Source organism: Rhamphochromis longiceps, linkage group LG7, assembly GCF_057381845.1.
Source record: "Rhamphochromis longiceps isolate RC_006_pf linkage group LG7, R_longiceps_female_GT1.1, whole genome shotgun sequence".
Taxonomy (NCBI): domain Eukaryota; kingdom Metazoa; phylum Chordata; class Actinopteri; order Cichliformes; family Cichlidae; genus Rhamphochromis; species Rhamphochromis longiceps.
The window spans coordinates 16221429-16239489 of NC_140563.1; the positions used below are offsets into that span (position 1 = coordinate 16221429).

The 18061-nt window shown below is 43.3% G+C and overlaps 1 protein-coding gene across 3 annotated transcripts in view; it reads left to right on the forward strand.

The window, feature by feature from the left end:
* reln (reelin) overlaps positions 1-18061 on the forward strand; it is a 103559-nt gene that overhangs the window by 61821 nt on the left and 23677 nt on the right. For all 3 annotated transcript variants that reach the window (XM_085412519.1, XM_085412520.1, XM_085412521.1), the window contains exons 5-22: positions 4405-4437; positions 4544-4622; positions 4734-4830; positions 6075-6126; positions 7221-7329; positions 7787-8027; positions 8239-8384; positions 9976-10127; positions 10455-10570; positions 10971-11179; positions 11491-11619; positions 11708-11817; positions 12416-12482; positions 12709-12942; positions 13913-14074; positions 15192-15428; positions 15680-15872; positions 16638-16750. In XM_085412519.1, coding sequence (XP_085268645.1) covers positions 4405-4437; positions 4544-4622; positions 4734-4830; positions 6075-6126; positions 7221-7329; positions 7787-8027; positions 8239-8384; positions 9976-10127; positions 10455-10570; positions 10971-11179; positions 11491-11619; positions 11708-11817; positions 12416-12482; positions 12709-12942; positions 13913-14074; positions 15192-15428; positions 15680-15872; positions 16638-16750 — 2479 coding nt within the window. The remainder of the gene's footprint in view (positions 1-4404; positions 4438-4543; positions 4623-4733; positions 4831-6074; positions 6127-7220; positions 7330-7786; positions 8028-8238; positions 8385-9975; positions 10128-10454; positions 10571-10970; positions 11180-11490; positions 11620-11707; positions 11818-12415; positions 12483-12708; positions 12943-13912; positions 14075-15191; positions 15429-15679; positions 15873-16637; positions 16751-18061) is intronic.

Genomic DNA, 18061 nt, shown 5'->3' on the forward strand with positions numbered 1-18061 from the left:
ACGGAGCGAAGCGGAGGGCAGGCAATCAGAGCCGATCAGCTGGGGCGAAGACTTTAAGAACAAATGGACAGATTAGCTAAAGAGCTAGAAAAGAAGGTCAGAGTTTGAATTAGATGGCCAACACAGATAATTCAAATAAATTCTAATGTAAATATACGATTTAAGGATAAAGAACGGAGACGGGCGATATAAGCCTTAAACCCGAGGTGGAACGCCTGATATGCAACACTTTGCTTCTCAGTAACAGAAAGCCCCCCAAAATAGCCTGCTAAGACATAAGCAAGGACTGGATTTGTGTGTGTGTGTGTGTGTGTGTTTGTGTACATGTGTGTAAAATAATCTGTCTAGCAGAGTTGGGGGATGCCTGGTCCCCGACACACTGCTCCCCCCTGTGCTTACAGCTCCTTTCTGCTGTGCCAGCACACTTCTCTACCCCATCCCTTCAATCTGCCTCCAATTCATTCCTCTAACATCCCTTCCAGTTTGCTTTGATCTACACCCCATTACTTTACCCCAACAACCTGCACGGGGGGGGGAGAATCCCCATATTTTGTTTTTATATGTGGATTCTGAAGTCGAGACGTAATGGGAGTCTGACAAATTCTGCTGCAACCAAATGAAATGCTCAGCATGGCGGAATAGTTTGTGACACCAATCAGCACAGGCTCTTAGAGATGCTTTAAAGAATGATGTGGCAAAATTCAAATTACTCCTACAGCTTCAAATAACTGAAAGTATAAGAACAAATTGGGGGGGAGGCATCTAATGAGTGACCATAGAAAGACTTATTAGCGGCCAAGGTGGGGGATGAAGAAAGGTAGGGGAGGGCTACGAAAGGGTGCTCTCTGCTAAAGGGTGGAGTCATTGAGGGTGTTGAATAGCGCTGTAGGCCGTCCATTAGTTCTATCACCTGACAGCAGGGCCTGCAGTCCCTGCTTTCTGCACAGCATCCCCAAGTCGTCTCATTTCCAGCAAGAGAATAAATCAGATCTTTATGGGCCTGGCCAAGTGCACTGCACCCCAGATGGATTATTAAAGGGACATATAACTCAAAGAGGCCACTGCTCCCTAAGGGGTGCCTGATCACAACGCAACAGGGAAGGGACGGGTGGCCTAGCCTCTCCCACCTCCTCGCCACCCACCCAGTCTGCCAGCCAGCCTGCTTCCCTGGCTGAGTGCCATCTTGCTTGCCATTCCATATTGCTCAGTAGCACAAAAAAATGTGAGACCTTGGTTGTTGGTTTGTCTCCCTCGCTTGGCCTGCTGACTCCCTCCTGTAGCCATGTTTTCCCATATTTTCTGCTCTTATCTGTTCTTCTGAATTAAAAAAAAAAAATCTTTTTTCCAATTTTTGTTGTGTAGTTTTTGCTGGAATTACTTTCATTGCTAAACATTACCAACTGAGGGGGGATAACATGTTAAAGAATAATGCTTCTAACACACTGACAGGAACAAGAAGTCAAATAAGCCTCTCTTGTTTTATGATTTTATTCCATTTTGGTGAAGAAGCATGTGTAGCGAAGAAAAACAAAGATAACGTGGGCACCGAGGTGTGAGTCTTACTTCTTTGGTGGTTCAGACCGTAGACCTGTGATTATTGTAATAACTCCAATTAGAGCTCACTCGGCCACCCTGTTTTTGCTGAATGGACTGGAGTGGCTGCTATCTAACCTTGGAGAAGCGCCTCTTTTTAGTCACCGCAGATCAAAAACAACAGCTTCCTGCAACCTGGTGCATTAGTAATTGCAACCACCGGTTAGACGAGAGCGACATGACTTCAAATGCACTTCGCGTCATCAAGGATGTGAGTCAGTCGAAGGGGGAAAAAGCGCAAATAAGATGAGAACAAGGGAGTTTGGAAGAGTGGATGCAGTTTACAGGGTGGGGAGAAAAGAGGAGCAAGAGGAGATTAGAGCTGGAAGGCGAGGAGACGGAGGGGGAGAAGATTTAACGTGACTTGTGCCCCGCAATCTTTGTGCCAAGATGTCTGAGTCTGCCAAAGCTTATGCTCATTTAGTCCCCCATTGTAGCACCCCAGCCCTGCTCATCAGCACCCATGTGCTTTGAGCACTGGTGCATTTTACTGAAATGGCACTCTTATTTGTTTCTTCTGTTTATTTGTGTGCACAAGTGTACATGTGTATTACAGAGAATATCAGAGAGGGTTGGGTCAGCTGTGGAAGGCAAAGTCATCTGTGTATGTGTGTGTGTGTGTCTCTGCATGCCTCTGTGTTTAAGCCCTGGCCAGGGAGATACAGGCATTAGCAGAGATGAGCTGCTAATAGAGGAGGCAGTAATTGAAGTCTTTAAGAAAGTGAGAGGGGATTAATCCAAGTGAAATGAGCACCACTGTCTGCTCTCGATGCGCAAAGGGTTAGGCAGGGAGAGACAGGACGGGTGCGGATGGAGGGGGGTGAGAAGGAAAGAGAGATTGTGATAGAAGAGAAGTGAGAGAGACAGCAGGAGAGTGTGATGAAGCAGGGAGAAAGAAAACTGTAAATGAGGCCTTTTTGGAAGCTTCAAGGGATTATCCACCCAAAAAATAATAATTCTGGGCCTTTCTCCAGCCAAATGGCCTCACTAGATAGACTGGAGGAGATTTAGAAGGGTTTGTTTAAGCACGCAAGAGAGGAGAAGACTATACAGAGCAGAATTATCCACCAACCAAGCGTTTGTGACTGTATGCCTGTTTGAGAGGATGGATTACGAGGAAATGAGTTTAAGTACGTGCTCTTTTCAGGTTGAATACGTAAGATCAGCACATGGCCGTGTAAACTGAGCACACAATCGTATGGATCATTTTTATTAGAGGTTAATAGGAATGTAAAGTAGATACAAGAAGCATGAAAGAGTCACACATGCTTGAACTGATGGCTTCTCTAAACATGTTCTGCATCAACAGAGACCGGAGGATTAGAAAAGAACAAAATAAGATGGAGAAAGGGGGGGAAACATAACCCTTTGATCTGCTTTTAATGGGCTGCATCACTAAGCTGGAGCTCTGGCCTTAGCTAAGCATCAGGGGCCACTAGAGCAGCAGCAGTGGTCACAGTCACTGAACCAGCTAGCTCTGTCACACAGGCCACTTAAACTTCTACAGTCAGCATGAAACTTTGCCACCACTGTATGAATCGTAAATCCACTTCTAAAAGCCCGGCATTTGGATCCAGTGGCGAGAAATGAGGGCAGCTAAAGAAAGTGAAAGCTGAGCTTAAAGTAAAGACGTTTCCAGAGCCATTACAATTGTAAGAACACTTTTTTTGTATAATCCCTCATCTCTCGATTCAGGTTCCGTTGTTTATAAGGGGCTTTTAGGTGGGCTTTCTCGAATGCTTGAAAGAGAGTCTTAAGTAACTCAAAGTTAAACTTTGGAACAAATCCACGCTGTGCTATCTTAGACCACCTTATCAGGTGGACAGGCTCATCCTGGATGAGAATACAGCTGGTTATGTTTCATAAGTCAGGAGTAAGGTTGTCTTAAAACCCCCCACCATCCCAGAGCAGAGTAAAATAGTGCAGCGGAATTGGTGAGATCAAAGCCTATTTGCAATTTAAAAGTAGAAATGAATCTCGCTAAGTTGCATGATAGCTTTGATCAACTTTGGAGATTTCCTTAACCTGATAAAATAAAGGCGTGCAAACGATTGCAGTTTGCACCAGTATCCTTTTTAATGCACTTCTGAGTTTATGCACAACTTTATTTGTCACTTCTTTCCTGTTTTTTATTAAAGCATGAGCACCAGTTAGTGAAACAAAGCTTCCATTAAGCTAATCTATCAAACCTTTCCTCAGTTTGATTTCTAAAGTTTTAAATCTCACTGTGTGTCTACGTATTTTGCCTCCATCTGTTTCAGCACAAAGGTCACATCAAGGCTTTGCGACTATTTTTTTAAGACCCATAGTTGATTCATTAAATCCTAACAGTCATGACTTCCCTCCATTCACCTCCCGCCTCTTCTCAGAGCTGCGTATATACCCCAGGAGAGATTGATGGTTGAGTGTTGAGTCTAGGCAGCGGCCACAGATTACAGCACACAGGGCGCCTCTGGGGAGGAAGGCGGTTAATTGCCATTGAACCATTAATCATAACAGCCCAGCCTTTCATTACTGAAAGGAATTAACATCAGTAGGCAAGAGACTGCAGCCATGGCTGACCAGGACACAGCGAAAGTTTGTTTCACTCAGAGATGATCGCTCAAGATTTGTCCATTTTCCTAGCTTCTTCTGACAAATACACACGTGTGGTCTGCGTGTTTAGTTTTGTCCATGATAAAAACTCATTAATACACCAATTCTTTAGCGCTTCAAGATCAGTAAGCTTCTGCTAGATCCAGATGCAACATGATAACAGACATGCAGGTATAGCTTAGCAACACTCACTCTGCTCTTCTCTGTCTGTTTCAGCTCCAACCGAGTCCCCACTGAGACCGAGTCTTGGTCAGTCTGCATTCCACTTCTTGCTATTGTTTTTTAAACTAAAATTGATAATGAAAAGTATCGTACAGACGGTGTCTAACAGTGAGCATGTGCTTCATGTGTGTAGTGGAGCTTCATGGAAAACATGCTGTGCTGCGTGACGACTTTGACTCCAACCTACAAGGAGAGCTAGACCCCAGCATCTGGTAGGTTAAAAGGTTATGACTCCTCTTGTAATGTTGGGGTGCAGTCACTGTCACTACTTCTGCACTGCAGTTTGTCTAACAGCTCGGCTTCTCTTCTCTCCTCTCCTCTAGGTCTGAGTGTAGCAACTGTGAGGTTGGAGAGCAATGTGGCGTACTGATGCATGGCAGAGCGGTCACTTTCTGCGAGCCCTTCGGAGAGCGCGAGCTGGTAACTGCCATGTTTTACCACATTGCAGCCGCTGTACATTTTACGGCCAATTGATCACACATCCAAAGCAACCACACAGTCGCCACAACTACACTGACAGTAAATTACACCATGCTTGCTCTAACCACAGTTGAGTCTCATGTTTAAATTTGTATATTCCATGAACACTGTGCACACGCTGCTAACGTAGGAGATGCTTGATTGCGGTGAAGGAAGGGAAATTTACCTGACCTGGTTTTTCTCTATGGGACTTAATTTCTGTGGGGATTAATTCAGGAGTAAGCAAGTACCAGATTTTGCAGTTTGTTTAACGTGTAAGTAAGAGCAACAGCATTTGTTAACATTTGTTAAGCATATGTTAACTGATAGTTAGATGAAATCAATTCAAATATGTTTTCTCAGTTTTTACCTCAGACAAAAACAACTAAAAGTGAACACTTCCAAATAAAACAGTCTCGTACATGCCTCTTGAAGCATCCTTAAGATGTGCAGGAACAGAAGTACAAAGTAGTTTTGGTGTATTTCATGATTTCTTTGTTCAAATTAAATTTTTGATGTCAACACGCCACAAACATCCTCTTTAAATCCCTTTTAAAAGGCTGCTTACTACGACTGCTTGCTTCTAGTTATCTACCAGCAACCTGTTCAGGATGCTGAAGCACCTGTTTGGCATTTATCCTTTTGCTAAAACTTCTCTTGCAAACTGCAGCACAGCAACTGTTATACTCTGAACACACTATTGTACAGCAGAAAACAGCAGATGCGTTGGGACACAACAATCGTTTCCATGCTCTCTTCCTATCTTTATAAACTCGATTTCAGACTGTTTATTCAGTTGTAGGAGATTAAAGCCAGGCTTCAGCATAGAAGTATTTAGTGGCTCGTGATGCTATTTACTTCTCTGATAAGCATTTGCTTTGTCTGTCACTCTTCCAAAATTTTTGATGCCGCTGCCTGGCAGCTCTTCTGTCAAGCGCAACAAGCGTGCGCAACCAGAAACACAGAAACATTTACACACAGTGACAAATAAAACAACATCAATAATGGCAGCATACATTCATGCACACTCAAACAGACGTTTAAAAGATAAAGTGGTTTAAGGTCTCAAATGACACCAGTGTGATTACTCTTAAACTGCTAATCCAGCACAAAAGATTAAAGAATTCTATAATATATTTACAAAGCATAACTTAATGTAACTATTTATCCGCAATATCCTAAATTGCCTTGTGTATCCTCCCCAGACTACTGCACCTCTGAACACCAGCACTGCCTCAGTCCTGCAGTTTGCCCAGGGTGAGTATTAAATCTCCACATTGTAGACAATAACTACATTCAGACAGCTTATGTGTGGGATATTTATTTTAACCTTGGTAGCCCTGTGTTAACCAGTCAGTGCAAGGATCCCAATGGCATCCTCAGGAAACAAGCATCTTTTCCACTGTTAGATGTCAGGAAGCCAGCCTGTACAAACTGTATTCGACCCCCTCCCCTCTCCCCCGTCACAATAATGAATGATTTACAATATTCTGGAAAGACACCCAGAAGGCCATGGCAGAGTTTTTAGAGGTGCTGTATTTTTCATGTCCATTACATGCATCCGCCAGTTCTCATGGGAACGTGACTAGGAGGAAATAAGAGTACATAATGTAGAGCATTCTGTCTGGCTGCACTCTTGCTTGAAGGTCCTCAGTATGAATTTGTGTTGCGTATTGAACAGTTCAGTAGAGCAGTACTGTGAAGTGGCAGCGGGTTAATGCATGGCTGTATTCAGCGGGGATGTAACAGCACGGCGCAACATTTTGGAGGCATGGACAATACACACCGTCGGTAAAGTGGGAGGAGGGGGAGAGGAGAGCAAAGGTAGGGATGCTGTGGGGGTTACCTGTCTCCCTCCATTAGTAGCCTTTGACCCTCCCTAATCCCGCAGCACCCACACGACACCATATTTTAAAGCGGTCCAATCCCTCTCTGACTCTGCAAATAGAACTGCGCAGCAATAATGACACACACATACACGCACGCACACAGATGAACAGTTTCTGGCTGGAGTTAGTACTGTCGTCATTCTGTGACTTCTCCAGTCATTTCTGCCCAGCCCCGTCATTCAGCTTCCTGATGTCACTGAGCCCTGTTAAGCTGCTGATCAGTTAGTTCCACCATGACATCATTTAGACATTATTTTCCATTAATGGAGGCGATGTGGGAGCAATCACTGGAAAGACAGCCATTGCGCATTGTGCAGCCTCACATGCAAAAGCTCATTGGCTGGCTGGAAACAGCTCAGCTGATGAAAAATAATAGCTAAACGGCACATTTTGGAGCTTCACCCTCAACACGAGTGTTGACGATCATATACGTGTGTCCTCTGCTGATGTTTCGTTCCTCAGGCTCAGGCTCCTGCCGCTTCAGTTACTCAGACCCCAGCATCACTGTGTCGTACAGCCTCAGTGGCAACACCAACGCCTCAGATGACTGGATCACACTGGAGAAGATCAGGTATTTTTCCTCCTTTTCTTCCTTGTTCCTCATCCCATCCCACAGTCCTTCCATCTGTTACAAACACCCGCCCTCTTTTTTTTCCCTTGTTCACACCTCCCCCTCTTAATTTGTCATCCCTCTCCTGTTTGCCTCGATGATCCACCTGTTTTTTAATCCCTCTCTCTCCCCGCCTCTCTCTGTTTTGTCAGCTTTCAAACATAAGCATAATGTAATAATAGACTTCTTAATACAGTATTTAGCAGCACTAAGTGGATGTTTTGCTTTCACGTAAACACTTCAACTCATTCTGAAAGCTTCTTTTTAAAGCTGCTGTGTCTCTCCTTATTTGGTTATTTCAGCTACTTTGAAACGATTGATGATTGTTATTTACTGTGTAAATATTGAACATCATTTCAAAACCACGACTTCCACATTTAGAAAGTCACCTGTTTTTCTATATTTTATTTTCCTCCAGAGCTCCTACCAACAGCAGCACCATCATCCACCTGCTTCCACTTCCACACTCCGCCAGAGCCGATGGAGTTCGTCTCCGCTGGTCTCAGGAGGCCCCCCAAGGCCCTGAAGGCTATGAGTCCTGCTGGGGGATGGACAATGTGCTTCTGGTCAACGCCGCCCACAGGACCCCCCTGATGGAGGAAAACTTGGATCCTCCAGACACCGCCAACTGGCTCTTCTTCCCTGGAGCTACTGTCAAGGTACACCAGTCAATCAATGCACACTCAAGGATTTTGTTTCCCAGTCATTTGCTTAGAAATGTGGTCAAATGCTCAGATAGATTAAGATTATCTTAAATATATTAAGCAAGAAACTACAACAACTCCAGTATGAAAGCAATAAATACATGTAATCATGTGGTTGTATAAGTGGCACAGCGTCCTATTTCTCATCTGTATTCTTATTTTCCAGCATGCCTGTCAGTCAGAAGGCAATGCCATGTATTTCCATGGTGGTGAGGAAACTGGACATAGCTTTGCCACCACCAGGGACATTGATCTGCACCGTGAGGAGGGACGGAGCTACTGGGAGGAAGACTTTGAGAGCCCACCGTTAAAGTAAGTCAAAGTAGCGAGTCATTTGATTTATACCTACCTTAAGAAGGAGTTTGATCCACTCCAATAAAGCTGAAACAGTAAACTGAACTTGGCTTCCAGACTAGACTGTGTCATTAAAGGATTAAAAATGTCCATTCCCCCTTTACTGAGTTATTTGATTTATATTTATCTTAATTTGGCATCTTTTTTTCTCCTGTTGTTTCTTTCAAAGGTAGAGAAACAAAGTGCTTTACATACAGCAACACAATCAAGGAAATGTCAAGTCAAGATGAATGAATAAATAAAGATTTTTAAAAGCTTTTTTTAAAGGATACTGAGAGAGACTTTACTGACAGGGAGTTTCATCCACCGCAATAAAGCTGAAGCAGTAAACTGAACTTGGCTTCGAGACCAGAGTCTTCTCTGTCATTAAAGGATTAAACTACAACGGAGCCAAACCACGAAGGGCTGAAAGAGAGTCAACAGAATCATAAATGGCTATCTTATGCACGATGTGATTGGATCAGAGGGACGGGATATTACCAGATAGATATTACTGTGTCTATGTATACACATAAATGCACTGACACCTGTCACTTGTCATATGTCAAGCGATTAAACATGCAGCGTGTCGCACAAGATCAAGTCAAGCATGGGGGCCGACACAGGTGAACGCCGTGCCTCTGACTGCTACAGAGATGGCAGTCCATCTGTTCAGAGTAACACACACACACACGCCGGACAGCAGAGAGCACTGTCTGAAGCGCTGCAAGAGGAAGAGAGATGAAAGGAGAGAGATGATAGATGGCGTTACTGCCAGGGAGTGATTAACAAGCTCCATGCACCGTGTCTGTCAGCATGTTTTTCCATTAATGAGAAGGACTGCAAACAGGAGTTTGCTTCTACAACCGCCCCGCACCTTCACACCTCCTTGCTGCATGCCAACATGCTGCACTGCGTGCTAGCTCTCACCCATCAGGCGTCAGGCACTGAAACATGTGTGAAGTAGGCAGGGAGATTTTTTTCTTTTTTTCTTTATTCATTTTATTTTTTCACGTTGAAGGTACACTCCGCTCTGCCAAGTGTCATTTAACTTAACACTGGCAGTGACAAAGACACAGAAAGTAGGGAGTGACAGAGGGAAAGGGGAGAGGAGATAGCAGCCGGCTTCTGTCAGAACTAATGAGAGTCCTCTCTCTACTGTGCAGAAATATGTTTGTGCATGCATGTGTCAGTGCGTCCTGCATGCCTCTACCAAGTGGCTTAAGCCATATTTCTGACACCGTGTGTTTGTTTAGTAGTTGTAACTCTTTCCTGATTTCAGCAAAACTCCAGAGGGAGATGCAGGACTTTTTAAAATTATTCACAAATTTTAGTCACTGCTTATTTTTCCTTAATAACTCTACTGCATAATGGTTAACACAGTTCAAGACGAGGAGGAGACACAAATCCCTGCGAGTCAGCAGAGGGTTGTGTCAGGAGGGGCATCCAGTGCCAAATCAAACATCTAAGCCCTTTGAGAGAAATAGAGCTGCCTTTTTGATGTAAACCTTTTGTGTTTAGATCAGTCTTTTTCTTACAAACCCTTCACTCCTTGTTGTTTTTCACTCAGCTGGGACATAGAGGGTGCCGTCTATGGGACCCAGTGTGGAGAGATTGAGTCGGGCTCAGCGCTAGTGTTTGACAGAGAGGGCCGGAGGCGAGTGTGCACCCCCTACCTCGACACCACGTCTTACGGAAACCTCCGCTTCTACTTTACCATGGGTATGGAAATCCTCCATCTGTATACTCTCTGTCTAGCTGTAAGTAAAACTGAGTCAGTTTTTATTTATGTAGCACCTTTCAAGATAAATACCGCAAAGTGCTTCACAAGAAGAACATCAAAACAGAAGCTTAAGCATCAAAACAAAAGTTACCCAGAAGCAAGTTTAAAAAGAGGAGTTTGTAGCTGCTTTTTAAAAGAGATCACAGAGTCCACAGAACTCAGGCTCAGAGGAAGAGAGCTCCAGAGTCTGTAGTTGCAGTTAATAAACCACGGTGTGCAAGTGTTTTGGCATGTCTATAAGCATAATAGGGCATGTTTGTGTGTAGGTGGTGTGGACTGTGAGCCGGGAGAATCCCATGAACATGACGTGATTCTGTTTGGACGGTCTGAAGGAAGGAGGGAGCGTGTGGTGCTCGACACCCTTCCGTACTCTTCTTACAGGGTGAGATACACCAAAAACGGGGCATGCATAAACTTTGTTAGCCTGAAGCGCTCTGTCCGATTGAATAGCATTAGATTAACAGCTGTGAGGCATTTTGATAAGCGATTATCATTTTTAAAGTAAATATGTTGTTTACTTGTTTCAGCTTCACATCTACAGGATTTGCTGCCTGCGAGTCGTACAAAAAGTGACTATTTTTGTACCAAACTGCTTAACCAAAACAAGCAGTTTGATAGTTAGAAGTGGCCTTTTCTGACTTTTTTTAGACCAAGCAGTTAATCGACTGACTAAAATAATTAGCAGATGAATCAAACGTAGAAACAGTCACAGTCACCGCCCTAATTTGAGCCTCCCCTGTGCTCTGCTCTCTTCACTGTATCCGCTATCTTTCTTCTCGCAGACTCCTGCAGTGGTATCTGTGGCCTTGCCGACTGAGCTGCAAACACCAGTCACCCAGTTCTGCTTGGAGCAGCGGTCACATGGCGGTGCCAACCGTCACGTGTGGGCCGTGGACTTCATGCAGCTGCTCCCCGTGCTGCCTGGCACCCACACACATGTTGCTCAGTTCTCCATCAACCTGGGCTGTGGCTCCTACCAGCCTGCCAACAGGTGTGACTCATTGTAAACTAGGCCAGGCGTATTGTGAATGTGAACATCTCCATTATTTTCAGTCAAATACATGAAATTTTGCAGCAACAAAGGAGTCTCACACATGCCAGGTCACTCAGTTATTTCCATGATGCATACATCAAACTAAAAGTTCTGTTTATTTAAATCAAACTGCAGCCCTCAGATGTATTTAAATGTGGAGTGAGGGATGGTGGACTTAACACCACACACACTTACTTAGTTTTTACCTAATTTAAGTTAAGAGAAGCAATTTAGGTCACTAAGATGTCCTCTGATCCTTTTTATTTTAGTGTCAGTCTGGAATTTTCCACCAACCACGGTCGTTCCTGGTCTCTGCTCCATACTGAGTGTCTGCCAGAGCTCTGTGCAGGACCCCATCTACCTCACAGCACTATATACTCCTCCGACAACTACAGCGGGTATAAATCAGTGTGCATATCTCCATGTGTGCATCCTTGGGGGGGGGTTCCTGTATTTCTTTCATCCTACTATTATTTGTCTGCACAGGTGGACCAGAATCTCTATTCCTCTGCCCAATGCCGCCCTGGCAGAGACAACCCGGTTTCGCTGGAAGCAGTCTGGCTCGGGAGCCGGCAACATGTGGGCTATAGACAATGGTATGAGCTGCACATAACGGCCAGATTTTTCTTATCACATGTTCCATTGAAGTATATATATATAGATTGTGTGCATGTGCCAATAGGGCATGATGGAAATATTAATTATGCAAATAATGTAACTCAACAATAAGCAATATAAATCAACATAATCAGAGCTGCTGTGCAAACTGTGCTGATATATGAAGTGCTGATGAAAATTACTCAGGATACCCTGCGATATATTTGGTGTCTGCACAAGTGTCATGAATAACCTTTATTTTAATTGTCCTTGTTCAGATGTGATATATCTTAGTGACCACACATTTGTGGTTTATGCTAACACCATTATACATGATGTGATTAGAGTATCTATTCATTTAGTATAGCAGATATTTATATATTTAATTGAATACACACATAAAAAGTTTACTCAAACTGCTACTGCAAACAAGTCCCATTACTTGGCAGCCACCTTGATTACGCCTCTGGGAAGTTACTTGGCTCTTTGGGGGACAGGGGGAGGACAACATGTCATCTGTAACTTTACAGAAATCTCAGATGGATTTCCATCTGAGATTCTTTGACGATTAATTACAATTAATTTGTTTCTCTTCAGTGTATTTCGGTCCAGCTTGCCTTCGTTTTTGCTCTGGAAGAGGACATTGTTCCCGCACCGGCTGCAAGTAAGGATCCACTTTTTATTAAACCAAATAAATCCAGAACGAGCCTGCTCATCCACATAATGCCTTACAGCACCATTAACCATTCAAAATTAATCAGATCGTCCATGTTATGTTTATGACTTATTAACGAATTTTCATTATTTCTGTCTTTTGTTCTCATTGTTATCGTTCACTCTTTTTTAAATATCTTGTGTATTGTCCCCTGTCTTTTTCTTTCTTTTCCCAGATGTGATCCGGGTTTCAGCGGTCCAGCTTGTGAGCTTGCTTCCCAGACTTTTCCAGCTTTTCTTTCTGAGGGTTTCTCCAGCCCACGCCTCTCCTCCTACCATACCTTCTCCTCACTTCGTGGGGCTGAGGTCAGCTTTGGCTGCGGTGTGCTTGCCAGCGGAAAGGCTCTGGTTTTCAACAGGGACAGCAGGAGACACTTGGTCACGGCTCCACTAGACAGTTCCCAAGCCAGGTAATTGTAGTACTTATATACAGCAGAGCAGAATGGAAATGCACTGCATATAGAAACATGAGCAGAGAAATCAGGGAGCACAAGTTTTGCCAGATTACTTTGGAAAACTGTGGCTTGTCTTCAGCAGGTGTGTGTACCTGTGATTGATACTGCAAATGTTCCAGGCAGCCATCTATTCTCCCTCCTCCTCTGCCCACCCCTCATTCCCTCATACTCTGTATTCCTGCGCTCCGAGATGGATTGTGATCATGGGGAGGACTGCAGATGAGAGTGGAGATGAAAATATGAGAGAGAATGATAGAGAGCGAACGATGGATTTAGATATGGCATCTGTGTTAGATTGATTATGCCTGTTGCGGCTCTGAGTGTGCCACCTGATGGCCATATTTAATGCCAGTTTCCTGGCTGATTGAGTGAACAGCTGCCTGGAAGAGGAAACTGCACTGCTAATGAAAGCACAGCTCAACCAGCAACAGAGAGCGGGGGGATGACTGGCAGCTCAAGACAGATGATGGAAATTATAATAAATTTTACATTAGTATAGATGAGGATATGTCTGCCAAAACACAAATAAACATAAGATGACAGAAACTCGCTCTGTATTGGGACTATTTACAGTTTACATGAATACATGGGTGTAAACTGTGACTCTCATTCACACTCTTGCTGAGTGTTTTTTTTTACCTGTCTCATTAAGTTTTCTCTTCATTCATTTAATCATCCCATCCATCATCCACCTCGCTCCCACCTCCTCACTCTACGAGTGTCTATTTATCTGCCTTTTTAACCAACTCTCTCTGCTCTTTGAACACACTCTTTGTGACCTAGGTTTCCTTTTTCTCTAATTTTTCAGTGTGCCCTCTTCTCTCTTTCTGTCATTTCCTTTTTGTACACTTGTTCTGTGCCGTTCACCGTGCTCCTTAACCAGTTGACCCTACTTGTTCTCGCTGTCATCTTTGATTCCCTGCAGGTATCTGCAGTTCACTCTTCGGCTGGGCAGTCGGAGCATCCTGAGCTCATGTCCTGCTCCAGACCAGCCAGGGGAGGGCGTCCTGCTGCATTACTCCTCAGACAACGGCATCACCTGGACCTTGCTGCAGCACTATGCATATCAGGGCTTCCATGAGCCAAGGTACTTCCTATATTTAAATCTTTTATTTTCTCATGAGTGTGTGTCTCTTTGTGCGAATGGTTTCAGTGACTCCATTAACACACGTATGTGCTGTCAATTTTGTGCTGGAGGTGTTTGCTGCTGGGACCCATTGAGACAGTTAGTGGCATCTTTGTGTGTAATGAAGAGTGGACAGGGTGGGCTGGGTTTCAGCTGTGTTCAGCTTATGTCACACAGCTCTTCATCTCCACTAGAGAGGTCAACAGAGGACAGTGATTCAGCAACTACCTAATGCCAGATATAAGTACTGTAACAACATACTTCTATCAGGGATAGCATTATATATTCGATTACAGATGCTTGATTGGATTTAGATCTCGGGAATTTGAAGGCCAAGTCAACACATCAAAGTCACTGTTGTGCTCTTCAAACCAAACGAAACAAACTGATGCTTCTAACACATGCAATTTGAGGACAAAACGTTCACTTGCTCCCTAATATATCCCACCCACTAACATGCGCCATGATGACGAGATAATCATGGTTTTTCACTTCACCTGTGAGTGGTCATAATGTTATGCCTGATCGGTGTATATGCTTGCATAAGATATCATGATATACTAATGATTGTTGAGAAAGAAAACATAGCAGCAGCATAACATCTGTATTTAAAAATCAAGGTTAGAAATAGAAATCCTGCCCATGCATTTTGTCCAAATGTACAAACAGCAGATGTGATTGTGTGGGCTCAAAATCCAAGTCAGACCTGAGTCACAGTTCAGTCAGCCTGTATGATTAATATCAGCTGACCAGCTTAGCTTTATGGACACTATATCCACATATGTATCACTTTACACTTGCTCGTTTGTGCCTGCGTACTGTTTATGTGAACTAACATCAGCAATGTTCAGTTTAGGGGGTTTTTTCTTGCTACAGAATGAACACGTACAGAAGTGTGAACATGACAAACAGTAATATATTATTTAATTCTGTGACAGTAGTTATTAATTATCCTTCAGATCATTAATTCTAAATCATGCCTGAGTTTTTTTTTTTCTGCTATCTCAGCTTTTAACAAGCTATAGGTAGTCGCGTTGCAAACACGCACATCTATTAACCGTTTCCCTTCCTTCATCAGGATTGTGTCTGTCGAACTCCCATCCGGCGCTCGCAAATTCGGCGTGCAGTTCCGCTGGTGGCAGCCGTACCACTCGGGCCGTGGCCACGACGTGTGGGCCCTGGATGAAATCAGCATGACTTCTGTGCTGTTCAACACCATAAGTCTTGACTTCAGCAACGTGCTGGACGTCACCCAGAGTCTTGGTTTCTATCTCGGCCATGTCCAGCCGTACTGTCAGCATGACTGGACCCTCAGGTGCATAATGCTCTTTTGCATTAATACATTAGTCTTTGCTTGGTATTTGAAGAGATTAATTTCCACTCGGTTCAAAAATGTCTGAATACCTTAATTACACTTCACAATGGTCATTTATAACTCTGGTGGTATAAAAATAATTTACTCTTTAAATTTTGTCAAGATTCTCTTTATTTCTACAAACAGTATTATAGCATTAGAGCATATATATGGTTTGTATAAGGATTTCTTTTCTCCGTGTCATACTCTAGTTTCTCTGGTGAGCCCAGTCCTGGCTCCAGTATCCGCTATGTGGAAACTCAATCAATGCAGATCGGAGCCTCCTACAGTCTCCAGTTTTCACTGGTCATGGGGTGTGGCCGCGAGCCCTCCCCTCACATTGACACTCAAGTGCGACTGGAGTTCTCCACCAATCATGGTCTCACCTGGCACCTGGTGAAAGAGGTAAGGAGACTGAAGCACAGTCACCTTTATTTCCCCATGTTTTAACAGTAGCTTTTGCTATCACAGGCCGGTGCACATGCAGTATCTGTTTGTGACTAAAACTTGAGATAGTCATCCCAGAGAAAGACACGGAAGCATCATTTATTCATGATCATGAATATTGATCTACTCATTACAGTCCTGGTAATAATATGTAAATAATGTCTTTAAATGTGGTACTTTGTCTCAGATGAGAAATTATCACAATTACTTTTAATCATCCCACTATCACCAAATACACGGCAATACTTGAATCAGCAAGCAGATTATCTTCCTATGATTCAACAAAGATTTTCAGTGATCATAACTGGCTCATAAATATTCATAAAGCACCAAAGTATCTGCCAAGACTTTTATTGCTTTTGGAATTGAATAGAGCATAATGAGCCCTCTATCAGTGAATTTTCTCTAATTCTCCCATGTGCATGAAAATGCAGTCGTTTGGCAAGTGCACAATGTAACTCAGTGAATGTCCTGTACAGTTAATCCTTTGCTTGTGTTCAAGGTCAGAGATACTCTAATCCTCCATTAGCCTTTTATATTTATATATTGTGTGAATGATGAAGCTTTGGGCTGTAACTGCAGCTGTTTTTGAAGAATTTTACTACGAAGCGCAGTCCGCAATGGAAAAATTCCTTCTCTGTAATTGCTGTTAGTCAGTGCTCCCCCCCGTCGGCTGTATGAGTAAAAATGTGTAGTAAGAAGCTGCTCATTTCTTTTGCACAGGCCTGTCTACCTGGCATGCCAAGCTGCTCTGAGTTTACAGCACCCAGTGTCTACCACCCATCAGAGTTCAAAGACTGGAGACGCATAACCCTTTCTCTGCCTCAGAAGACATGGTAAGGATCACATGTAGAGACATAGAAGAACATTTTTACAAATTGCCCTTTGGGAAAAAAATTCTCTGATGATAATTTCATGCTTTCTTTGCATTTCATAAGCATGCAGTGCCATGAATGCAGTCAGAACCATAACATACAGCAGAAAATCAGAATACTGCAAAGCGCCCATACTTATTACCCTTAATGCTTTTCCATGTAGACATGGACATGCATCTGCAGCTGTGCACGTCTATAATGTTGTATAAAGACAGAAAAAGAAAGCAACACATGAGGATTTGTTAAAACCCATGTATAGCAATTAATACGACAATTCATTTTACAGCATTGCAAACAGAACACTTCTTCACGCCCTCAACATTAACACAAATGTGTTTTCTCAATTGTTTGTTGTAGCCACCAAAAATTGGCTTATGAGTCATTTTTATCTGGAATGCAGTCAACAAGAAAACAAAAGTTAGCATGGCTGTCCTTCTCCAGCTTAATTGCAGAGCTGTGCAGACATGAAGCGATTCTACAGCCGTGATCAAGCTCTTTGTGTTTACTAATTATAGTGATGTAGCCGAAGCCTCAAAAGCTTGTGTTGTCAAGAGGGGTGTGCGCTTAAATACAGCCAGTTCCTAGCAGATAATTTTACCTGACGTGAGGTGGACAGTGTTGGCACACTTTTTCAGTCTGGTTCAATACTTTTTGTCTGGTAAAAAATGAAATCATCCCAAACAAGTTATCTAATGATATGGGGGAGTTCTCCGTCATTTGCTTCACACCGTACAGTACCAGTGTTAACTCTATAAACTGGTGTTGACTGCCTAGTGTAATATGTACTATACAAAGACTGCAATTTCATTGCATTAGGCTTGGAAGACATATTTGATAAAGAACCGCTCGGTTTAATATGAATTCAAGCAAGTCCCATAGTGAATCAGTCACCCAGTACCAAATAAGAGAAATAAATATATTGTTAAAGCCTTAGCTCACACATATATCACCTCAAGTAATCACGTAAACCTTCCACACCAAGCACTGTGACCTCCACCTCCATTTCATTCTGCTTCCCAGCTCCTAAATAAAGGTGGTCTAATCTCCTGCAGGGTGTGATGACAGGTCAAAGGGTCATGGCAGTAAATGATAATAAAACAGTCGAGGTCAGGTGAGAAAGATCATGAGGTGGTCTCAGTTGATTTGGGTCACTAACACATCAGACGAAGGAACCGCTCTGCTATATAATCCCCAATATAACTGCCTATCTGCGCTAGCTTCTGCTACCACTCATCATTTCTGTACATACAGCATATAGTAAACCCCCACCGA